A 24702-nucleotide genomic window follows, 5' to 3' on the forward strand; every position below is an offset into this window, starting at 1 on the left:
CTAAATGATTCTTGTGATTAAACAGAGTTTCAGTGACACACGTGATTTTCATATCGATTGTCCATATATCTTCAGCAATCCATGCTTGTCGCAAAAGGCGACTAACGGGACCAGGTGGCCAGGATAGCTGACTTAGTTGATGCATGCCATCGTATCCAAATTGCGTAGATCATTGCTTATGATGTCAGTCATGGATTGTCCGGGCCAGAAACTACTATTTACAGACTGCCGCAAACATGGCTGGAATATTTCTGAATGCCATGTTAAACAACTCACAAAGAAACAAATGTAAAAATAGACAGGGACGCGACCAGCTCGCTTCATGTCCGAGTCTGTTTAGTTTGTGGAATAATAGTTTTTTCTTCACCCATTTGTAATGCTGAGTGTCAAGAATTTAGTGGAATTCATTTTAGGCAGCATCTCACGATTTCTTCATTTAATAGACTTCATAATAACGCCATGTGCAAATACGGTCTCGACTTGATTTGTGCAAGTCATCTAACGACGTTTTATGCGCAGGATATCAGTTAGATTGTTGACACTTAGTAAACATGCTGTGGGGCAGACTGTTGTCATTGGTTTATACGTGCTCGTTGACATGTACGTTAGTCATGCAATGCACGCATGCCCCATCGGAGATTATTTCGTTTGTCATCATAAAGTCTAATCAATCGTTATAAGACCCGTGAAGATCCGGGGTATAATAGGTCTTTAGCAACCCATGCTGGCCGTTAAAGGCGACTATGCTTGTCGTAAGAGGCGACTAACGGGATCGGGTGGTCAGGCTCGCTGACTTGGTTGAAGCATGTCATCGATCCCAATTGCGTGGATCGATGCTCATGATGTCAATCACTGGATTATCTGATCCAGACTCGATTATTTACAGACCACCGCCATACAGCTAGAATATTGCTGAGTTCGGCGTAAAAGAACAAACCAAACCAATCGTTATAAAGTTATAAAGAGCTAGCAATATTCAGCACAGTATGACTGAAATAATGTGCAACATGTTGAATTAGTTGCATCATTTTAAATAACTGAAACATTTTAAATAACCTGAAACATTTTGAATAGCATGAAACATTTAAAATGTTTTGCTTACACTTTACCTTTCAAATTACTCCTGACATTTATTTTCGTTTGGATTCGAAAGTTGAAACGATTTTGAAGTGTTGACGTCGAATCAACATCCGATATCAATGTTGAATTTGGTTTGGTAATTGTTTTAATATTAGCTCCATGGCTAAATACAACTCTTTATAATCAGGTAAAATGGACTCCCAAACTGCAATATGCCAGGGAGCTCAGGCGGAGGTCTAGGGTGATATCGTGTCGGGGGCATGCCTTTTTTTCCACGTAACATGGTTTGATAAGGGTGAAATCCTGCACCTGGTGCGAATGTTTGTTTTATTCGTCATCACTCGTCGTTCATGGTGTCGTTATCAGCGGTCATAATGCCCTGATAAAGCGAACTGTCCTTGCAGTTGCGGTAAAATATATTAATCTATGTCCATATGAATTCATGTGGTTCCGAAAACGTATTTAATGCATATATTTAATATTATGTAGCACAAATGAACGGACACACACACAAACATACACTCACGAACAAGCAAAATCACAAATACATAAATACACAAAAAAGCCACACAAATAAGAAACCACAAAAACTCAAGGACAACACAAACACACCTAAACAAACAAACATCACAAACACGCAAAACGTCAATTCTCAATTAAACTTGTGTATGATACTTAACCCAGTCTGTCCCGCGGGGGGACGTGCTGATCGACAAAAGACATGTATTCCTGGGTTTGGGGAAAGATCCGTGGTAGACTAAGGTCTTCAGCAGCCCATTCTAGCCGTAAAAGGCGATTATGCTTGTCGTAAGAGGCGACTAACGGGATCGGGTGGTCAGGCTCGCTGACTTGGTAGAAGCATGTCATCGATTCCAATTGCCTGGTCCGATGCTCATGATGTCAATCACTGGATTGTCTGGTCCAGACTCTATTATTTACAGACCGACGTCATATAGCTGGAATATTGCTGAGTGCGGCGTTAAACAATAAACCAACCAAACAAATTAAATAAGTGATGTATGAATATGCCAAATTTGCACGTAACCCATAAAACAGTTGAGGGATCTGTTCAAAGCGTCAATGTTTTGCCGACTAGCAATGCTGAATCATGGTTTGGGGTGAAAGGGGATTACAATTATTGATGAATGATCATGTCAAATATGCACATGACTTGCAGAGTCGTCTGTATGTGTTCAATTTTCAAATATAACAAAGCGGCCAGTCACGATGATGAAGCATGTTTGTAGGTCACGTAACAGAGTGCAGGCACGTGTGTACATGCGTTTACACTGCAGCATATGTATAACATCGCCGGTTCAAGTTGTAGTGATACAGCTAATTTACTTGCCGCCGTGGAAGGAATAACATTCAGATACTAAATTGTAATTCATACACACAGAATTGCTGCATCAGAGGGCTTCCTGTTACAATGGCACTGAGAGGAAAAGTTGCTATCATTACAGGTGAGATTGTTTATTGTTAGCTAACCGGGTCCGACGGACCAAGGCGAGCTTTTGCCATACTGAGGCGTCCGTCTGTCAACAATTTTTTCAAACGACTTCTTCGAAATTTGACTGGAAGCATCCCCAGATGGTGGGGATTAAAAATTGTACAAATGGTAGCGCTTCGGACCAGGGTGACACAAAAATAACATTGAAATCAGGTGTCTAATTTCATTACAAACTTCAGAATTAACAAGTTTATTCGCACACAAACGTGCGTATGAATACAAAGATCTTTCGATAGCCTACCATCTTCCCGAAGCAAGGGAGTTAACTGACTATAAAAGTCCAGTTTCCAACCTTGCCGAACTATGCTGGTATTTTGGAGTTACATTTTGGCTGGACTAACGATTCTATGCATAGCCCAATCAAAATCGCACAGCGAAATCGAAATCCGGTTGGAAACAGGCATGCAGATTTCGATTGCAGGATTTGCAGGATTTGCAACGCATGTGCGCCGCCAACTCGTGATCGACAGATCTTTTCTAAATCTTTTCATGTTTTTAATCAAGGTTCTCACGTGATTTGATGCACTTCGCGATGTAAGACTCGTTTTATCACAATATAGATCTTACAAGCATGGAGTAATGTGGACACATTCTGTCACGTTATTCACCAGCCACAGTCACCCCCTCCACACACACACACACACGCACGCACGCACACACACACACCCTCCACACACACACACACACACACACACACACACACACACACACACACACACACCCTCCACACACACACACGCACGCACACACACACACGCACGCACCAAACAAAGCAGGGTACATTGGTCAGTTTCCAGAACACATAAGTGACAGAAATGGAATTCTTTGTATGTTTCATGTCAATCAGCACATTCCTCCTTTCAGGTTCCAGTTCAGGAATTGGGGCAGGAATTGCAGCAGTGTTTTCAAAAGAAGGAGCCAAACTGTCTTTGACAGGCAGGAACCAGAAGAATTTGGAGGAAGTGGTTAAGAACTGCAAGACGAAAGGTTCTGCCGTAAGTAGAAACCAAGGAGAGAGCTATAGCCGATTACCAAATCAACATCCTTGTTTCTCCTGAGCGATGTGACCTACAGGCATGTGACCCGTGACGATCCGGTGTAGAATTGGTCTTCAGCAACCCATGCTTGCCGCAAAAGGCGACTATGCTTGTCGAAAGAGGCGACTAACGGGATCGGGTGGTCAGACTCGCTGACTTGGTTGATCATGTCATCGATCTAAACTGCGTGGATCGATGCCCATGTTGTCAATCACTAGATTATCTGAGCCGGATTCGATTATTTACAGACCGCCGTCATATAGCTGGAATATTGCTTAGTGCAGCGTTAAACAACAAACCATCACAAAAAGTGTAGGTTTCCGTCTTCCAGAAACCTTCCGGATACCTACCCATTTTGGATCCGGCCCGGATACCTTCCGGAAACCTTCCAAAAAAAATGTCAAAATTTGGGGGGTGCATTTTGTTCACTTAAGTGTGAAACACATAAAAAAATTAACTTGAAAATACCAAGCAATTTGAAGGTTGCTGAAGGCATCTGGTAGGTTTCCGGAAGGTTTCCGGAAGGTATCCGGATGCAAATTTTCTTCATGTCTTGTTTCTGGTTATTAATGTTAGCCTGTACATATGAGATAGCTGTTGTAATATTCTGTGTTATTTTAGTTGTAAATATCCTCCTAAAACTGAGATATGTGGGCATGCATTGTTCACAAGTTCGATTCGCGACATGGGTACAAATGTGTGAAGCTTATTGCTGGTGTCACCCACCGTGATATTGTTGCAATATTGCTAAAAGTGGCATAACACCATTCTCACAAAAATGGAAAGTCATTGCTTATGTGCTTTGGCATTTGGCCCTGGTGAAATTAAAAGATTAGTTTGGAACGGTATCAGTACTTGTTATATCTGGACAGTGTAGTTTCATGGGAGTACGAAACACAATACAATTTTCCCAAATTGGTGCATAAGACTAATGGCATCCATAGAAAACACCTAAATAAAGCACAGAAAAAAATATCAATGTCATTTGATTACTAGTGTGGAACTACAACTTTTGTTAAGTGAGCTGTATTCATAGTAGGAAAACATTCAGGGCATTAGTATATTTTATATTTGTTCAGCACCTATGTTATGGCTGATCAGTATCATATTTCTTTATGCTAATGAAGCAAAACAAATAATGTTTTTGGAATAAAAATCATATTTATTGATTTTATGACATTTCATTGGTACATATCACAAATTGAAATTTGATTAAGCAAGAAGAGGAACTAGCATAAAGTAGCCAGTGGTGTTTGCAAGAACTTACAGAACAGACTCTTCAATGCAATTTTCTAAATAAACAAATTAGTCAAATCTCAGAAGAATTTCATGGAAGAAGAATATGTAAAGTCAATTATGTTTCTGCAGTAAACCACAAAAGTTATTCAGATTTGTATAGTCAGAGTCGGTGTACACAACCTGGACATAGTCACAGTGCTTTGGCATAAATTCATTCAGACTTGATTAGTGTCATACTATAGTCACTATACTATAGTCACACTGATGTGGCATTATTCATTCAGAATCATCACTTTCTGTGGTGAATCTGTTGGTTGTTATCGGGAGGATTGTTCATCATCCGGCAAGTCCCTTGTCTGACATGTCTGAGCAAGATCTTCTTAAATGTAGCTGGTGTCAGATTGTGAAATCCAAGTCCTGAAACAATTCATAACATCTTTAGAAACTTGTTATTAAAAAATTATGAAACACATATTTACAAATGTAAAAAGTTGTTTTCTCGAACAGTGGGGTATTGACAATTTATCTTGCAACTGATATTTAACCAATCTTTGAACATGTAAATAAGCCATTGCAAACAGAAAAGTGTTCAGAAAATACAAAAATGTATCCGGTCTTCAAAAACAATACCTTAAGCGCCACACGGTTCACCTGAATTTTGCTTGAATGTTTGCATTACATCAAAATATATGGAAGGGTAAACAAGACAATGCAAAACTAAGTTACATAGGTTCTTATACATAAAAACAGAACTATTCATAATAATCAAAACTTTCAATCAGACAGGTCATGTAAGTGATCTCAAAATACAACATAATGAGCGAGTGAGTTGGTATAGTTTCATGCAGCTCGTTAACAATATTGCATCTATGGGCTTCACACATTGTACCCAAGTGGTGAATCGAACCTGGGTTTTAGAGAACGTTTTACCCACTAGGCTACCCTAGCACACCAAATACAAAAGCAAGTGCATTAGGATTTCAGACAATAGATATTCTCACCAAATTCATTCATTCATTATTTGAAGCTATATTGAAATTCAAATTTTGACAAATTAGGATGAGACTGTAGAAGTATTTATCTAAGTTATTATGGATATTTAATATCTACCGTTAATGGTAGTCCAACATAGATAGTGATAAGAAATTCAACTGAAAAGCACAACCTGAACCATCAACTAAAAACTATGTATATTACATTAAAGGGGCCGGTCATGTATTACCGGTATGTTCTCATTCATTTCTGACACTACCCTCCCTGAAGGAAAATGCAAAGCACTTTATATTTTATTGTCCATTTTTTCATAACCCTTTTTACATGACCGGTCCCTCCCCTAGAGACTCTCACATTTTTGGGGTGACCCTCCCTGTTTGTTCTGATCTGAATTAAAATATTCATGGCAATATTCTTGACTAAAATCATTATCATATTTTTATCATATCTTATCATACCTTATCATATCCTATCTTTTTTTTAAAATAACTTTATGAAGATTAACAATAACATGCAAATCTGCCAAAAATATTGGTCTGGCAAAGTTTAAATTAATCATCATTACTGTTATAAAGTTTTGGATACATCGTCTGTTTCTAAATACAGCGAAACCCAACTTTGACTTGCATGACATTATTGAATCATCTACCCAATGTTCTTTATGCATTGATATGCATCTGCACAGAGTGGTCAAAGTCCTTGTCTGACACATAGTGTGCTACAAGGGAGACATCTGTTTGTGTCCAGCCAAACTGTCAGATAATCTCATAAAACAAGTGACATCATCTTTTCTACAGAACACATGATCAAAGCCTGGCCCACCTTTGATGTTTATTACCTTGCTACTCTAAAAAAAGCTAATTAGCAAAATGAACTCAATGTCAACTCATTGTGGGCTAGGGATTAACAGGGCAATTAGTGTCGGGTGGGTATTAGCACTTGCAATTGTCTGTTAATTACTTAATTGAGTAGTGACGGCTTAGTCAGTTGTGCATTTACAACCATGCTGACTGCTATTTAACCTATCAAGTCAGTCTACTATGTAACATGCTTCTGGGGACTAAGGATATGTATCTTGCTGGATAACAGGTTATTTTTCTACTTTATGAGATATCTGATATATAATAATGACAGTTTTGATGTGCATTTCTTTGTTTTGTTCACTAGGATGATTAGTAGTGATGGTATTTGAATAAGACACTATTTATTCCAAAAGAGGAATAGGGTTGGTGAAGAGGCAAAGCTTATTTGAACACAAAGACATTTAACATTTAATAAACAGAAACTGTACAAAAATCAGATTAACTGTTTAGATTAACTGTGCCTACAGTTGAAACTATCATGATGCAAATTTTCACTGAATCAAAGTCATATCTTTTCAAGACTCAGATCAGGTTGTAATGATTTAAGTTCACATAAAACTTGCTAATCTCAAATGACCCATCCCGACTTATGGCGCTTTTTATGATTTGGTTTGGTTTGTTGTTTTATGCCGCACTCAGCAATATTCCGGCTATATGTAAATAATCGAGTCTTGACCAGACAGTCCAGTGATTGACATCATGAGCATCGACCCACACAATTGGGATCAATGACATGCTTCAACCAAGTCACCAAGCCTGACCGCCACCCTATCCCGTTAGTCAACTCTTTAGACAAGCCTGTTACGGCAAGTATTGGGTTGCTTTATATTTGTGTGTCCAAATTACGCGATTATTAGAAATAATTTGTATTATTATACACATGAAAATGGCTTAATATGGCAATGTTGAAAATTATGTACAGGAAAACATTGAAAGAATTCATCGATACATGCATTTTTGTCAGAATCTGTTAGATTTAATCAATATGGTTTCATACTTGAATTATCTACTTACCAATTTAATAACTACATTATTGCTTAACTGATAGTATTGAACTTTATTGTAATTAATACTTTTTTGTGTATTTGATAAGCATATATATAGGCAATCAGATTGTTTGCAAATCCATTACATTTTGAAATAAATATGTTGAAAACACATGTAGTAGTACATATTATTGAGAAGATGGCAATAGTTGATGACATGAAAAGATGTAATGTGTAGGATTCTCAAAATGGTATCCACAACGGCAGGTAGTAGAAACATGTTGTGTTTGTTGTTTAACGCCACACTCAGCAATATTCCAGCCATATGACAGTGATCTGTAAATAATCGAGTCTGTACCAGACGACCCAGTGATTGACAATGTGGGCATTGATCTAAGCAATTGGAGCAGAATCGTGAATATTAACCTTATGAAGGAGTAAGTATATACTCAGAAATTTTGTGATCCTCATAATAAAGAAGTTGACATCAATACATTTCCTCCTTTAAGTCCTTATGTGTATCACTTGTAAATAACTTTCATAGACTTCAGGAGTATATCTGTGATACATGTGTGCACTTAAATAAATCACTGCATCCTTACCTGAGGCAGGAATAGATAATTGACAGAAACCATAGTCAAATTTATAGCCAAATACAGGTATTTGAAGATTTTCAGTTGTGGCCACACTTTCAGTGAAACCCATACAGTATTTGATTTGTAGTAGTAAACTGTTCTGGTATTTTCTGTTTGTAGCTGTAAAGAAGTTCCAAAATTGTAGCGAGCACCTGCACAGACATTAGGAGAAACAAGATGACATAGATATTGACCCATTTGGAAAATTTACAGCCTGAAGTATGTTTGTTGCCACATATCAATAAAATAGTTCCATATTGGTTGATTTATTTGTTGTCATGTTAGGGCAGAAATAGCATCAGTTATTACTGACAAAAATCTCTTGTAAAACCTTTCAACATGTTCAAATGATACATCGAAAGGCCACTGTGAATAATTGTGATCTGACAGCACCATGTTAGGATTTTTAAATACAGTTTCAGCTTGACATTGAGTACTTTAAACTTCAAAGCTTATAATATATTCACAATAAGTTAGCTGCGTCTGCCAATCAGAGTCGGCGAGTAAATTGGAGTAGGGAGCTAATTTCTAAGGTAAACTTGTTTTAACGTTTCACAACTATTTGTGTTTGTATGAGACGATGTGTGTTTAATTCCATATATTTTACTTCAAAGCATGTTATCACAATAAATTGAGTCGCGTATAGGATACGTTGGAGTAGAGGCTAATTTCTAATGTAAACTTGTTTTAACATTTCACAATTATTGGTCTTTGCAAGTTATCAATCCAAGTTTAATTTCATTTATTTTACCAAGGTAAAAAAAAAATAAGGTGCCATTTTCGCCAAGTAATAATCGCTGTTTTCGCTTTCGGCAAGGGTTTTGCCAATCGGTGACGTTTTAGCTATAACCCGCTTATTGCACATTATAAGTTTCAATATATAATCAATTTAACCACTGGAATAAGTAAAAAATGAAATAAAAAAACATATAGAAAACAAAGGTGCTTTCATAAACAAGCACTTGATATAAAATGCGCAGCCGCAGGCAATATTTAGTAAACAAATAATTAAAACTGTCAACATTGCTGGGCTTCTGCAAAAACATAGCGTGTGGAGATGATAGACCACTGAAAAGAGCATATATATGTACACCCAATGACCCCTGACATCACAAAGCATTATTTTGCCAGTGTGTCAGGCAACAAAATACTACAAATTACATCAGAGGGTATTGTGACCTGTTCGAAAAGTTTGTGGTACTGTATTCTAAAGGTAGGCCCAAGATTCTAGACAATCCAGTGATTGATATTGTGAACAACAATCCACGCTGTCAGATGGTCACTGTCGGATGCCATGAACCAGGTCACCGAGCCTGATCACCCGATCTATTAAGTTATCTCTTATGGGTGAGGCGAAAACAGCACCTTGTTTTGGCAAAAAGGGCTACTAATTGTCGTTGTCTGTTATCTGGAGATGTTGTTGGCAGAAAGGGGAGATATATATGAAATTTCTATAAAATTACTATTCATTTCCTACTTACTAACATAAATATGAAATAAATAGTATACCTATAGTATACCTGTAGTCCAGTTTCAGCTTGACATTGAGCTTATCTGAGTGAGTGAGTGAGTATGGTTTTACGCTGCTTTTAGCAATATTCCAGCAATATCACGGCGGGGAACACCTGATGTGAACTTCACACATTGTACCATGCATGGTACCATGACAAGAATAGAACCTTGGTCTTCAGCACTTCAACCACTAGGCTACCCCACCGCCAAAATTCCCAACATGATAAAGTTGTCATCATGGTATTCTTCAACAAGTTCAAGTGAAAATATCCATACCTTTCAAATGTCTTATCTTCCACTTCACTATGTTCACTGTTGCAAAACTTCTGTCATTTAATTTGTTCTTGATTCTTGACACCTGCAAAAGTAAGTTTAGTCTATTAACCATTCTCACAGATTGGTGAGTACCACCAGAGACCATATAATAGAGGGACGGCCCTCACCAACAGTTTATCACTAACCATCAGCGCTACGGTCTGGCATGTAACTGATACACCCCGACACCCTGCTGTTAACCTCCCTGTACCGCTGCAGATGCGCAATAGATGCGCAGACATTCACGACTGACCATTCTGGTAACCACGTAAACAATATTACATAATATCCGGGGTAAGAGTTAATTCCCTTAGCCGAGATTTCTCCGACTACTACCAGCGACAATCCAATAAAAGGACGTCTCTTAGCGGATTACAAAGATTTTTGTATGATATCTCTCATTAGCACATGTCAGTTGGCTGCAAATTATTTGCTGAACATGTGTGTCTTCCGGGACATTTATTTCAATTTACATATCTCATTTTATGCTGCAATTGTTAACTATTATAAATAAACAAATATACCAAATCTACTACGAACGCCACAGAAAACTACGATCCGGTAAATTGCACAGGAACTCAGGAAGTGTAAATAAAACTCATTCAGAAGCAGGGAAGACACTTGTAACATATCACCCTATTCCCGATGTTCACAAAATATATCTCCAGATTAACTTCATATCTTATATTAAGTCCAGACTAGATTTACTTGCAAAAATGCATGATCACCGACTGGTGTAAATGCTTTACTATTAGCCAGAAAAAAAATGACGCCATATTAATGTTTTTATTTCATGTAAATTCGCTACTATTTTATAATGCTAATAGTTCCAATGAATTAAAAATACACATTAAACTACGAGCGTTGTTAAATGAATTTTCGATGTGTCTGACAATGGGCTTCGAAAGAATCAAATGTTATTGGTTTATGCCAGTTTGGGGCTAGCAGTGATAATAGGCTTTGCCGGAGCGAGATAAGTTTGACACCTTCGACCTTGTTGTCTGGAACTTCTCTCCCGACGACTGCCGATATAATCCTTCTTTTTTCTTGGCATTTACAAAGCAAATGATAATTTTATAATACAAATATTTCATGTAACGGATTTTTATTTTTGTATGATGTTTTTATTGTTGTGTAAATACACAAAGTAAGTAGTACCTTCATCATATTTACATTATTATGATTGGGTTTAGGCCAAGATCATTTTGCTCATAATCAATATTTACACGGCATAAAATAAATAATTGATTAAATGTAGTCATGATTAATACAGACAAAATCTTCAGAAGATAACAAATATGTAGTATTGTAGTATATAGTATATGCGCGATATGTGATAGAAGCCTAACTGAAACAAAGTTAAACTTACGAAAAAATGGCGAAAGCAAAGGTAAATAAAATACGCGTCTTACAAAAACAATTCTAATATCATACAATATAAGTCACTTTGTATAATGTTTCTAAAGATATATGCGGATGATAATCACAGACAAAATGCATGTTATTTCGTCTGCTATATGGTAATTTAATTTAAAATATGTGACGTAAAATATGGCCTTGCGCCAAAAATCATACAAAAAAAAACTACCGATCGTACCTAAATAACTTTGGTACCAAGCCAAAGGGGAAATCGTGATGAATGTAAAACTATTTAATTCAGGACCGATGATTGGAACACATTCGTCTGAAAGCATGCGGAAATTAAGAGTTGTGGTGTAATTATTTCGGGAAAAGTCAGATTTAGTCCCATTTCTGGAGTCAAAATCTGAAATATCGCATCCGCCCTAAGATTGTAAATGGCACTAAGCCAATTTTTAACATATATCCTTTTTATACACCTTGGTAACCAAGGACTTTCATTGCGAATTAGAGGCCGTTATTGAAAATCAAAATCTGCACTTTTGCCGATTTTACATGTGCGCCATTTTGTTCTCTCGGACAAAGACAAAGCGTGATCACAGTCATCAAATACAGTGACAACGACATGCTTTAGGGCACCAACAAATCTCAGTTGTAATGTTAACAATGTTAAGAAATACAAGAGTGTAATTTTGTTTTGTAAAATATATCTTTTGCATGGGAAAAAAAGGCGACAGCGATGACTGCAGTTAACGCGTTTCTGCTCGCTTCCGGACAGGCTGCGCAGTACAAGCCGTAGCACTGATGGTTTCGCGCATAGGCTAGAGGGCCGTCCCTCTATTATATGGTCTCTGGTACCACAGATTGCTTTGACGGTACGATATGAACTAAGAAAATGAGTCACAGTAGAGTATCTAGTTAAAGGAATATAAGTAGGCAAACATATTTCTACATCATAGCCTGCAACCTCGGGGTATCGCGGTACTTGTCATGTACGCCAAACGGAACAAAATGCACTCACTAACCTTTATGTTTATTCGTGTTCTCTGTATCAGATATCATTCATGTTATCAAACAATGCATATTTTACTGATAAAAGTTCATTATTTACATTAGTAGCTCCGAGTAAAAGCCGGGCCTCGCGCTCTGTTTGACAAGTGAGAGAACTCCATCGTATCGCGGTACAGAGAAAAGTTGTGTATGTAGGTCCGAATTGGACAAAAAGAGGACATAATTCTACCAACCACTTGGTATGATCATGCCAGACATCAGTGATTTGTCCAGACAAGTGCACAGACAGCACAAGTAAAATTCTAAATGTGTTATCAGCAATAGGTATTCAATGCATATTTACCGAAAAGTAAGAGAAAAATATTTTTATAAGTCAACATCAAAATATCAGAAATGATATTTTAAGATTGTTTAAAAAAAATTGGATGACAATAATTTGTCACAAAATGGAAAAATGTTAAAAGTCAACAATAAATATATAAAAGGCACTCCTAGTATGCCCAAAGTATGTATTTTTCTTTTGGTTACTAGTGAAGAACGTATTTCTCAGTTTGGCATTATGGCCCTTATGATCTCCCAATAGATTCTGGGCACAGAGCGGGAAAAAATGTGCGGACTACGTAACTTCCGTTACCTCATTAGTCGCCATGAATATGCAGATGATCTAATTCAGGTCGATAGAGAAAGTTTACTTGGGGAACTGCGGGTTGTATCGTTGTATCCTACCTCATGTATCGATACATTGTTCTCAGTCACCTCTAACACGGAAATCCCGGTCTAAATCAATCTGAGCCATTCACAACGAGGACGTCAAGTATTTCGAAAACTCGATTGACAGCCGAAGGAAGAGCACTGAGCAGCTTGCGGATGCCAGGTACGTAGCAGGGCTTCGAGACAAAATGTTCCATGATTTCTATACAGAGATCTTATGAAATGGATTGATTTAGATATTTTCCTGATCTCCATGTTACTACTGTAAACGTCAAGGGCCTTTTAGTTTTGTTGTTTTCGGAAACCTTTTGTTATTATTATGATCAAGTGTTTGTTGTGACATGGTATTTCTATTTGGGCTTGCATAAGAGCTACAGGTGCAGGACTTTAAGGGTCGTGTCCTTATTCTCAACATAACGCTGGGATTTGATGATGAGGGTTAGTTACCAAGGGTATAAATCTGGCAAAGTGCATGTCAAACAAAATGTGGCATTCAATTCCAATAATGTGTTGCCACCTGAACCACCTGAAAGTGAGATATGGATTACAATGAATAATGACAGCTTATCAATCTTTAACAAATTCACACTGAAACATTGAAAGGATAAAGACAAGTTAGTTGTTTTCTGTTTCAGCATGTTCAGGGTTTGTGGGGAGGTTCACAGACATCCTCAGGGGGGATACAAAGTATTGAGTGAGTATTTTTGTTTGTGTTAAATACAAACTACATGTATTCATCATGGTATATTTCAATGCAATGTGAAACATCACACTCACAATAGTCCAGCTCTGTGATGGCAGCCTGTAAATAATTGATCATGGACCAGGCAATCTAGTGATTGTTATTATCAGCAAAGATCCATGCCCTCAGAGTATGATGACAACCTAGTCTGACCACCCAATTCATTAGTTGATTAGTGTTTGCAGCGGTAGAAACTAACCCTTTCAGTCCACTAGTCCTAAAATGATAGCATATAGCAAAACCTTTAAAATGTCAAAATGACTAGTGCCAATTTCTAACCCTGGTGTTTGGATGTTGTGTTTGTGTGTGTATGTAGTGAGTGTATTTAACTTAAATCATGAATCTTATACTTGTTTCTCTGTGCTTTCACAATGTAACCCAAATTTTCTCGGGAAAAATAAAGTATTCTCTTATTTATATCATTTCTGAACAAAGTGTCATATCAAGGTTAGATCCCTGTCAAAACAGTGCCATGGAAAAGCCAAACAAATAGCCTAGAAATAAAAGTAAATACTGCATTGCATTAATCTGCATTTCAAGAAAATTTGGCAATAATTCATGGAATGATATTCACCTCGGTGAGGATCTCTCTGCATTGTCGAACAAGTTATTTCCTATGTAATGTATGTGTTGAATGACCCTGACTTTGTTGTCAAAATATTGTTTTGACATTTGTTAAATGTGGGGATAAATGTCATTTCTGAATGTTTGACATAAATTATTATAATTAGGGCAGTTCTAAGTCGGAATCACAACCGGGGTCTTTTCATTTGAATCAAATGTACAACATGTACAGTTTGGACATTTCTGTGATGTGAATGCTACTTATGTTTGTAGAATGTCCGGATGAATAAAGAGACAGTCATCTGTGCAGCATCAATGCAATGAAAGACCATAGAAGAGCAACAGTGGTTAATATTTTGAAATTATTCTGTTTGGTTCATATGGTTATTTTGCAAATATTTCTTCAGTTTGTTCCTTAATGCTGTGGGCACGGATGTCCTATTATCTAAGGCACTACAATTTTCTGTGCAGAGTTGCATCTCTTGGGCTTAGCAGAAACCTATAGTCATGGGTTCAAATCCTGGTTCTACCCGTTTATGTTGCTAGGTTTGTCAGCATTATACACATGCTCGTGGGATTCATCAAAGACCTGCATCACTTAGGGCTTTCTTCCCACATCAAGCTAACATGCGGTGATATATCTGGAATACTGTTCAAAGCAGTGTTAAAGCCAACTCATTTTTTTAACACTGCATCCAGCAATAGTTTGGCTATATGACAAGGATTGTATATATATATTTTTCCATGTTGATGAGTTGAAACAATCACTAAATGACATCACTTAAAAAGATTCCCAGCATTCCAAGCCTAATTAATAGATAAGGTAGTGATTGAGTAGGCTCATTGATCACATGTAATCATACCACAGTGATGTGGGATATTGTCCATAATAGTTATCATCGATTTGTCTGGACCGAGTTCATAACATTAATCACTGGTTTGTCTGGTTGAGATTTGAGATGTGATTATCTTAAATGTTTAGCATATAACAAGACTCACATATGATAACTTAAGTGTTCTCTTTCAGATTAAATCCTCCTTGGGGCACTTATTGCATTTTCCTGGCTCAAGAAAATCTACATGACATAGTTGTAACCATTTTCCTTAATAAAAATTGTTACCACACAAAAAACTTTGTTTTTGTATGATATACGTCCACCCTTATGGTGCCTCACCCTCCACGGCGCGTCACGCTAAGGGAAGCAACTCTCACCCAAATCACTTTCCTTATGTCATCTGACAAAGACAGACGTGCTGTTTTTTTCAAGACAAAATAAAGACAAGATAATCGTTCGTACAAGAACCATGGCAGACCAAACTGTATGTATGGTACATTTCTTTCATGCAAAGGCGTAATACCTCGCATTGTAAAGTTATAAAGTTGTAATTATGTGACACGTGTACGATACCTTTGAAATAAGGCCGTCGTAGCGTCCATTTTGTAGTGCCACGTATGATATATGTAACACCAGGGCCATCAAAAACGGCTTCGGGTTTTTTAATCTATATCATCGGGCTTTAGCCTACAATCTTTTCCTTTAAATAAACCCAAGGTGGTGTGTTAATTATTTTAAATTACACTTACCTTTTTTACGGGTTTTCTACACCTTCGCGCGTAACACGCCCACTTTGGTGTTATAATTATACTACGACATTGGCTATTAGTATCGCGTTACCAATCGCATTCTAAATTACGCCTTTGCTTCTAGTTACACAATTTATGCACGTATCTTTCCGATCTTTCAATCGCACTGATACACTTTATTACCCTTCCCGCCAAACTCAAAAATTACGGTCTTTTTTACAGACCTTCAAACTGTGTACGGGGTGCTCGGCTTCGATTCCCCCCCAAGACAGGCATGATACCTGCATAAAGTGTTTGGCCGAAGACGGGCATGACGATGGGTCATGCCTGATCTGTGTTGCATTCACACCACGGGCGCAGAAAAAGAGAAATGTGGACCTCTTACACTTTAAGGGTCTATTGAAGGCGGGGGTGGACATTAGATCGGCAAAGACCGCCCCGCCCCCCTCAAAAAAAGTAAGAAAGGGTTAAAAGGCAGCTGAGACTGTCTCCTCCGCTCCCTCCCCGGGGGCCGGGGGAGAAGGCTCTAGGGTCCCCGTCACAATCACTGCACCCTCTCCTGCACCGTCTTTGGCAGACATCTCTGCCTTGTTGAGGTCGCAGATGGCGTCGATGATGGAGGAGGTAAAGTCTCAGCTCCGAGAGGAGTTGCGGACCGAGCCTTCCCCGTTGTCGGCGCCGGACGCGGCTTCGAGACCTTGTGATATGCACGGCGTCGGCCGAGGCAGGCCACTTGGTCTCGGGGACGAACTCAGACCGGGCTTCGGCGCCGGCTCGAGGTCGCTCCCCAGCGGAGGGGTGGTGGGCACTGGCCCGTTCACTACCGACGCACAGTTCTCCCTAGCGGAGCCAGACGCCTCTTCCGAGGCCGAGGCTTCCTCTAGCGGATTTCTAGCCCAGAGCCAGGTGGGTTCCCTTGAACCCCCGGCACCTCGGGACCGGGACTCGGCTTCGGGCCGGGTGCAGCCCGGGGATGCGAAGGCCCAGGCCTTCGGGCGTCCCCTTCCGACTTCGTCTGCCTCTTCTCTCGGGGAAGAGTCGATTAATTTCGGCTCGGAATCGAGAGAGGAGGAGTGGATGGAGGAGGGGGGAGACGACTCAGAGACCTCGGGAATATTTTCCTTCGTTTCCTCGTTGAGGCATGTACGGGACAAGATTGTCCAGGTACTGCCTCAGGTGGCTGCGCCCAGGCCCCAGTCGGATCCGACTGAGTTCCGCCTTCCGGGGGACGCTTTTGCTCCGAGCAAGCACCCCAGGTGCGGCTCCGTATCCTGTCTTCATTGGTGCATGAAGTCATCAACCCTCTGTTGTCGGGTGCCCGCAGGAAGTTCGACCTGCCCGAACTTATTAAGCGGTACCCGTTAGCAGAGGATGGTGATTTTGAGGTACCGGTGGTGGACGAATGCGTCTGGACCTCCGTTACCCTGGGGGGGTCTTCGACCCCCAACTTGGCTAAGGTCAAGCAGGGCCGGCGGTTGCCACCCTTGTTGCGGTACGGAGCTGAAGGCTGCTTACGTTTGCTTCGAGGAGCAATATCGTAACGCATGTCAGCAGCTCCGGGTGTCCGTACACTCCGCTTATCTGTCGGCCGTACAGAGGGAGTTAGCGGGAGAGGGGCCGGCCGACTCTTCGGAGTTGGCCGCGCAACTTACGGAGGTACATAGTCATCTTGCGAGGGACGCTATTCGTAGCTGTGCCTCGCAGATGATGTGCGCAGTCATGGGCATGCGCAGGCTGTGGATGTCGGTATCCAAATACTCGGCTTCCACACGCCAGGATCTACTTGCTTTGCCTTATAAGATGGGTGCCACCCTCTTCCCTGGGGCTCAGCAGGTGGTCCGAGAGGCCGCACAGTTGTATGCCTCCATCAAGGATTCTAAGGCCTTGTTGGAGGTACCATGCGTTAAACCACGTAAGCGGACCTCTCCACTTGCTTCCTCCTACGCTGACGCGCCGGGTCAGAAGTCTGCACCTGCTTGGAAGCAGCCGCTTCCTTCAGGTAAGGGCGCCTGGAGGAGCAAGAGAGGCAGGGGCCGGGGCAGGGCAGCTGGTCGAGGCCAGCAGCCTTTTCGCGGGGCCGGGAACCCATCGGGTTCCCATTAGCGCCCGAAGCGCCCCGGGCGGACCCACGGTCGCATGTTTTCGAACTGCCGACAGCCGGGGTCCGCTGCCTCAAGCCGGATGTCCCCGTAGGCGGCCGACTGGCTCTATTCCTGCAGGAATGGGAGACAGTCACATCCAATCCCTGGACCCTGTCCACTCTAAGGGATGGCCATTTGCCTCGGTGGAAACATCATCCGCCCCCCTTCTCCGGGATAAAGCACACTCCGGTGCCTGCTACCCTGGAGAGGGCGGAATTCCTCCGTGCCGAGGTCGACGCACTTCTTATGAAGGTTGCGATCGAACCAGTTCCCGTGGGACAGGAAAGCGAGGGCTTCTACTCGACATATTTCCTAGTCACCAAAAAAGACGGAGGGTTCAGGCCTATTCTCAATCTGAGAAGGCTGAACAAACTTATAGAGGTACCGTCCTTCAGGATGGAGACAATGCGCTCGGTGATCTCAGCTGTCGAGACCGGAGAATGGCTAACGTCAATAGACCTAAAAGACGCCTATCTCCACGTACCCATACACCCCGAGTTCAAGAAATACCTCAGGTTTTCTTTCGACGGGAGGTGTTATCAGTTCAGGGTTCTACCATTCGGGATCGCTACGGCCCCGAGGGTGTTCACCAAGCTGATGTTGATTCCCGCCCAAGTGGCCAGGTCAAAAGGTCGGTTCTGCCATCCGTACCTCGACGACTGGTTACTAAGAGCTCTATCGCAATCCCTGAGTCAGATAGTTACACAACAAGTGATAGATATTCTGATCACTCTAGGGTGGATAGTCAATCTCAAGAAGTCAGATCTGAGCCCTACTCAGAATCTAGTCTTCCTAGGGGCGAATTTCAACACGGTGAGCGGACTTGTATCTCTGTCACAAGATCGCATTACCAAGGTCAGAAGTGTTACTTCCCAGTTCCTTCTGTCCGCCAGTCACACTGCTCGTACATGGCTCCAGTTACTGGGCAACATGGCGGCGACAGTGGATGTTGTTTGGCGGGCGCGCTTGAGAATGAGACCCATTCAACAAGCGCTCCGTCGACTTTGGGTGAACTCGGAAGATCTCGAGACTGTTCTCGAGACTCCGCAGTGGCTCAATGCACACCTTCAGTGGTGGACCGAGGTCGGGAATCTGTCCCGGGGGCTCCCCCTCGACACTCCCGTGCCGTCTCTCACAGTTCAAACAGACGCGTCACTCTCCGGCTGGGGAGGCGTTCTGAACGATCACACTGCCTCGGGACTATGGTCCCAGCAGGAGATCAAACTGCATATCAATGTGCTAGAACTGAGAGCGGTCAGGTTGGTGTTCCAACGCTTCCTGGATCTGCTTCGTGGCCAAGTGGTGCGTCTAGAGATGGACAACCAAACGGCGATGACTTACATCCGGAAGCAGGGGGGAACGGTGTCTCCGTCGCTTCTCCAAGAGACGTGGCAGTTCCTCCTATGGTGCGACTCACACGTTATCAGGGTGCTACCTGTTTATCTCCCGGGGGTAGACAACGTCCGTGCGGACGCTCTGTCTCGCCGGATCCTCGCTCCTCACGAGTGGAGGCTCGACCCGGGGATATTCGGGATTATCTCCCAGTTATACGGGTCGTTCCAGGTGGATCTGTTTGCGTCTGGGGTGAATCACCAGACACCAACGTTCTGCTCCCGAGTCCCCGACCCGAGGTCGGTGGCACCGGACGCCTTCCAGCTAGATTGGACGGACAGAATACTGTGGGCATTCCCCCCAGTACCTCTGATTTCCAAGGTCCTGTCTCAGCTAGCCACTCAGCCTGCGCGACTACTTGTGCTCCTGGCACTCCTTTGGTCGGCGCAGAGTTGGTTTCCAGTCATACTCAGGTTTCTGGCTCAGCCTCCTGTTCTATTACCTTTACGACCGGACCTCCTATCCCAGAACGAGGCCCTCCACCCGAATCCCAGGATTCAGTGGGTGGCTTGGCCACTGTCCGGAATCGCCTCCAGGAGAGCGGTATTCCTGCACGAGTTGCAGACACAATACTGGCTTCGCGGAGGGATTCGACAAACGTTCAGTACGAGGATAGATGGGCCTGCTATGCGCGCTGGTGTGTCGATAGAAGGATTGCAGATCCCTTTTCTGCAGATCTCGTAGCCGTACTTGAGTTCCTCCAGTCGCGACTAGATGTCGGCCTGGCCGCATCGACAGTCCGGGGGTACTCTACAGCTATCGCTGCCTTTCACGTCCCCGTCGACGGGGCACTTTTGGGTGCGCACCCATTAGTGCAGCGTTTTTTAGCAGGTGTGGACAGGATCCGACCGCCTGTCCGGCGGATCAGTCCCCCTTGGGAATTGTCAATCGTTCTTGATTGGCTGTCCGGTCCTTCTTTTCGGGATCTGTCGTCTCTCTCTCTTCAGCTGTTGAGCTGGAAGACGGCGTTCCTTGTGGCGGTAACGTCCGGCAGACGGGTAGGCGACATTCACGCAATGTCAGCCGATCCCGAACTAACTGTCTTTCACCGGGACAGGGTCAGTATTCGCCTGCCGGACTCTTACCGTCCTAAGGTCGCACACGCCTTCCACGTGACGGCTCCTATTGAGCTACCTGCTCTTTCACAGCCTTCCTCGTCGGGGACCACTACAAGACATGCTCATGTCTTGGATGTCCGCAGGACCCTTAAGTCCTATATCAGCAGAACTAAGGGTATCCGTAAGGATAATCAACTATTTTGCTGTTATGGCGGTAGGACGGCTGGCTCACCTGCGAGCAAACAAACTATCTTGCGGTGGATAGTCTCTACTATATGTACGGCGTACACGCTTCAAGGCAGGGACCCCCCTACCAAGTTGAAGGCTCATTCGATTAGAGCAGTGGCTACGACACAAGCGTATGCTGCGGCTCTGCCCATTGAGGAGATCTGCTCCGCGGCTATTTGGAGCCAGCCGAGCACGTTCATCAAACATTACCAACTCGACAAACACTCAAGCGAGCGTGCTCGGTTTGGTCAGTCAGTTCTCCGAACTGGGCAAAGTTCTACATCTCTAGCCGATTGAGCCTTCGAGATTTTAGACCGCCCGGACCGGTTATAACACTGCTCAGTAACGGTCCGGATTTTATCTTCTACGGTCGATACAATACCAGCCATTACTAGTCGATAATCATCGTAATTGCACATGCACTCCTTCGATTACGGGGACCCTCTGGCCTAGCTCTGTGCGGGTTTATAGTCTCTCGTGATCTGTGCCCCCAATATCACTTGTTCAAAAAAGTGGGTGGGGTGGGGGGTGTGTGTGTCTCGAGTTCTCGATGTGATGAGCCACAAAGAATGGCTCTTTTCATTGTGTATGGTCGATAACGCCCTGTCTCCAGCCCCCTCCTTTCGACGGTGGTGCCTCACGATAAGGTTGGTTCCATTTATTGAACTCTTGTTTATTCATTGAAATAATCAAAATACGATGTATTTTATGCACGCTTGTTGCTGACGGATGCCACTTCCTAGATTATCTTTAGGAGTCTATCTTGATGCAATAAGTGCCCCAAGGAGGATTTAATCTGAAAGAGAATTTTACAAACCTGTAGAGGTTATGAATTCTCTGATGAAATCCTCCTTGGGGCACGGCCACCCGCCTCCCCACATTCCGTCAGCATTAGACATATGGAAAGTGATTTGGGTGAGAGTTGCTTCCCTTGGCGTGACGCGCCGTGGAGGGTGAGGCACCATAAGGGTGGACGTATATCATACAAAAACAAAGTTTTTTGTGTGGTAACAATTTTTATTAAGGAAAATGGTTACAACTATGTCATGTAGATTTTCTTGAGCCAGGAAAATGCAATAAGTGCCCCAAGGAGGATTTCATCAGAGAATTCATAACCTCTACAGGTTTGTAAAAATTTTGCTGCCTTCTATCTGTAAGTACATGTGGCAACAATTCTTTTTGATTGCTAAAATCTTTGTACATTATGCTGCAGAAACTGAAGTCCTGCTTGAGATCCCTGGATGAGTACTCCAGGTTGACAGTTTGGAAGGACCAGACAAGGGAGTCCTAAACAGAGGGTGCACCCCTTCAGATATCAGAGGTGATTTGCAGACAGCGATGACGAGGGTCCTGTTATTTCAATGGAGGCCGACCGAGAAGTTGTATGCCAAATGGTACTGGGACACACAAAGGCTGGTCTGCCTAATGTGAGAAGACCAACCAATGCCAAGCTGGAGTGAAATTCTTCCAGGACATTCAGGAAATTCTTGTCTTGAGCCATGTGGTAAACACTTGAAAGGAATGATAAATGGGACTTATTGTCTTTAAATGTGGACCCAAACACCAAATGGAAAGTTCACAATTCTACTAACACAATGCTGCAGAGATAGAGTCCAACTGGTATCCCCTCATCCTGGTTCCTGTTCATCCATGACAATATAGAAAGAAAAGGAGTATTGAGGGAAAGTAAGTTCTCTGAACTGGTGAACATAATCCGTAGGTACTGTCAAGCGAACAGTTATCACACTCTGTTATGAGTATTGAAGAATAGGATGAAATTGCATACTGCATCAGGAACCATCATGTGAACACTGTTCAATGTTTGATATACTATAGGCATATGAATAAAAGAAATTAATAATTTGATTGTTGCTTATGTTTCATTTGCCAGCTGTGTAAATGGGGATGTTTCATGATTTTGCCTCAGTTTAATAGCCACACTTATCTTATGAAACCATGCATTGCTTGGGCATCTCAAGAATAAATAACACATGTTTCCTTTGCTCTGAAAACGTCTGATGACACATTGATCTGTTATGTCAAGGTCAAAGTCACAACCAGACAAAAAGTTTGTTTGTGGTCTAACTCTTCCTTTGGGCAGGGGTCGAAGTTGGAAAAAGGTCGTGTGTGATCTATATATACTACATTTTCCCCTAATTTGCCTTTTCTGCAGAAGTCTTAGTAACTCTTATACATATACTGGTTTCATTACTTTCATATTTTTGTCAATGATATGTTGAATTCTACCAAAGGACTGCATATTTGGTTTATGTGCTGGATAGCTCTTTGAAATGTTTTTGAAATATTTATCACTGATATTGAAGGTCAAATTCACACTCAAAAGTGATAACTCATAAAGGGTTGAAGTGTAAGATCAAGGCAATAGTGAAGGGGTCATTCATAAAGTATTTCTGCAATTATGACTAAAATGCCTATTTCTGGAGATATTTGTGAAGTATTAAGCACATAGTTGTTATATTATTTGAATACACATATATGAGCAGTGGTTACAACTCCAGTGTCAAATTAACTCTCAATCCCTTTTAATAAAAGATTTCACAGTAACTGAGGAAGCGCTCACTGTAGTACCATAAAACTAGGGTGAGGCAAATTTCAATGAAGTTAGTATTTTGGATATAACAAGTACATGTACCGTTACAAATAGTCTTATTATCATCTCACTAGGACCAAAGGCCCAAGTGAGCACATTGTCAATGACTTTTTCTTTCTCTCAGTACTATCTGGAAGTCTGGACATGAAATTTAAGGATATCATTATACGAGAACTGATGTTTGTTCATTAAATACCATTAACATCTGAAAAGGACAATATATGAAATTGAACAATTGTCTTCTCAAAAAATGTTTTAGGAGGATATTCACCATTAAAGTAACCCAGAACATTACAGCAGCTACCTGAAATGCACATGCTAACATTATTTACCAGAAGCAAGTCATGAAGAAAATTTGCATCCGGATACCTTCCGGAAACCTTCCGGAAACCTTCCAGATGCCTTCAGCAACCTTCAAATTGCTTGGTATTTTCAAGTTAATTTTTTTATATGTGTTTCAAACTTAAGTGAACAAAATGCACCCCCCAAATTTTGACATTTTTTTGGAAGGTTTCCGGAAGGTTTCCGGAAGGTATCCGGGCCGGATCCAAAATGGGTAGGTATCCGGAAGGTTTCCGGAAGACTGAAACCTACACTTTTTTTGCTGTGCATCCAAACAACCTATAGGCATGCCAGCATTCACTGCACTTTCGAGAGTACAAACACAACGAGGTAACCTTTCGAATCGTCCCATAAATTTAGTGCCTCAGCCAATTGTTGACGACATTTCCTCACTGGCAAATGGGTGAAACCACATCGTATCGAATCAACGATTTTACAACGTGATTGACTTTCTATTTCAGGATGTTCTCATAAACGTGGGTGACGTCACGAATGATGCTTTCAGGAAGACTCTCGTGGAGGCAACCAAGAAGAAGTTCGGGAAAATCGACATACTGGTGGGTATACTTCAACTACCGCAGAAGGGTTGAAAGTGAGGTGAAATGGGGTTAAACGTCGTGTCCAAGATTATTGCACTTATATAGCGACGTGCATGCATGTTTGTGTCTGCTTGTACTAGTCCGGACTGATGCCGATGAGACACAGTATACTGACTCCGAGCCGACCAGTCCTTGTTTTAGTCCTTTAATGCCGAGCGCCTGACAGGGTAACAACAAGTACCATCATTT

The 24702-nt window shown here is 41.7% G+C and overlaps 1 protein-coding gene and 1 long non-coding RNA gene across 2 annotated transcripts in view; both read left to right on the top strand.

The window, feature by feature from the left end:
* The first annotated feature begins 2325 nt into the window (after positions 1–2325).
* Positions 2326–24702, top strand: part of LOC124141401 (uncharacterized oxidoreductase MexAM1_META1p0182-like) — a 31110-nt gene continuing 8733 nt past the window's right edge. The window contains exons 1-3 of the mRNA XM_048402338.1: positions 2326–2543; positions 3455–3585; positions 24376–24471. Coding sequence (XP_048258295.1) covers positions 2510–2543; positions 3455–3585; positions 24376–24471 — 261 coding nt within the window. The 5' untranslated portion in view covers positions 2326–2509. The remainder of the gene's footprint in view (positions 2544–3454; positions 3586–24375; positions 24472–24702) is intronic.
* On the top strand, positions 13293–22827 carry LOC125383650. Its single transcript, XR_007222858.1, has 4 exons — positions 13293–13414; positions 13887–13945; positions 14831–14904; positions 22175–22827. It is a non-coding gene; the product is annotated as an uncharacterized LOC125383650 (long non-coding RNA).

Source organism: Haliotis rufescens, unplaced genomic scaffold (genome assembly GCF_023055435.1).
Source record: "Haliotis rufescens isolate VD_foot unplaced genomic scaffold, xgHalRufe1.0.p SCAF_25, whole genome shotgun sequence".
Classification (NCBI taxonomy): domain Eukaryota; kingdom Metazoa; phylum Mollusca; class Gastropoda; order Lepetellida; family Haliotidae; genus Haliotis; species Haliotis rufescens.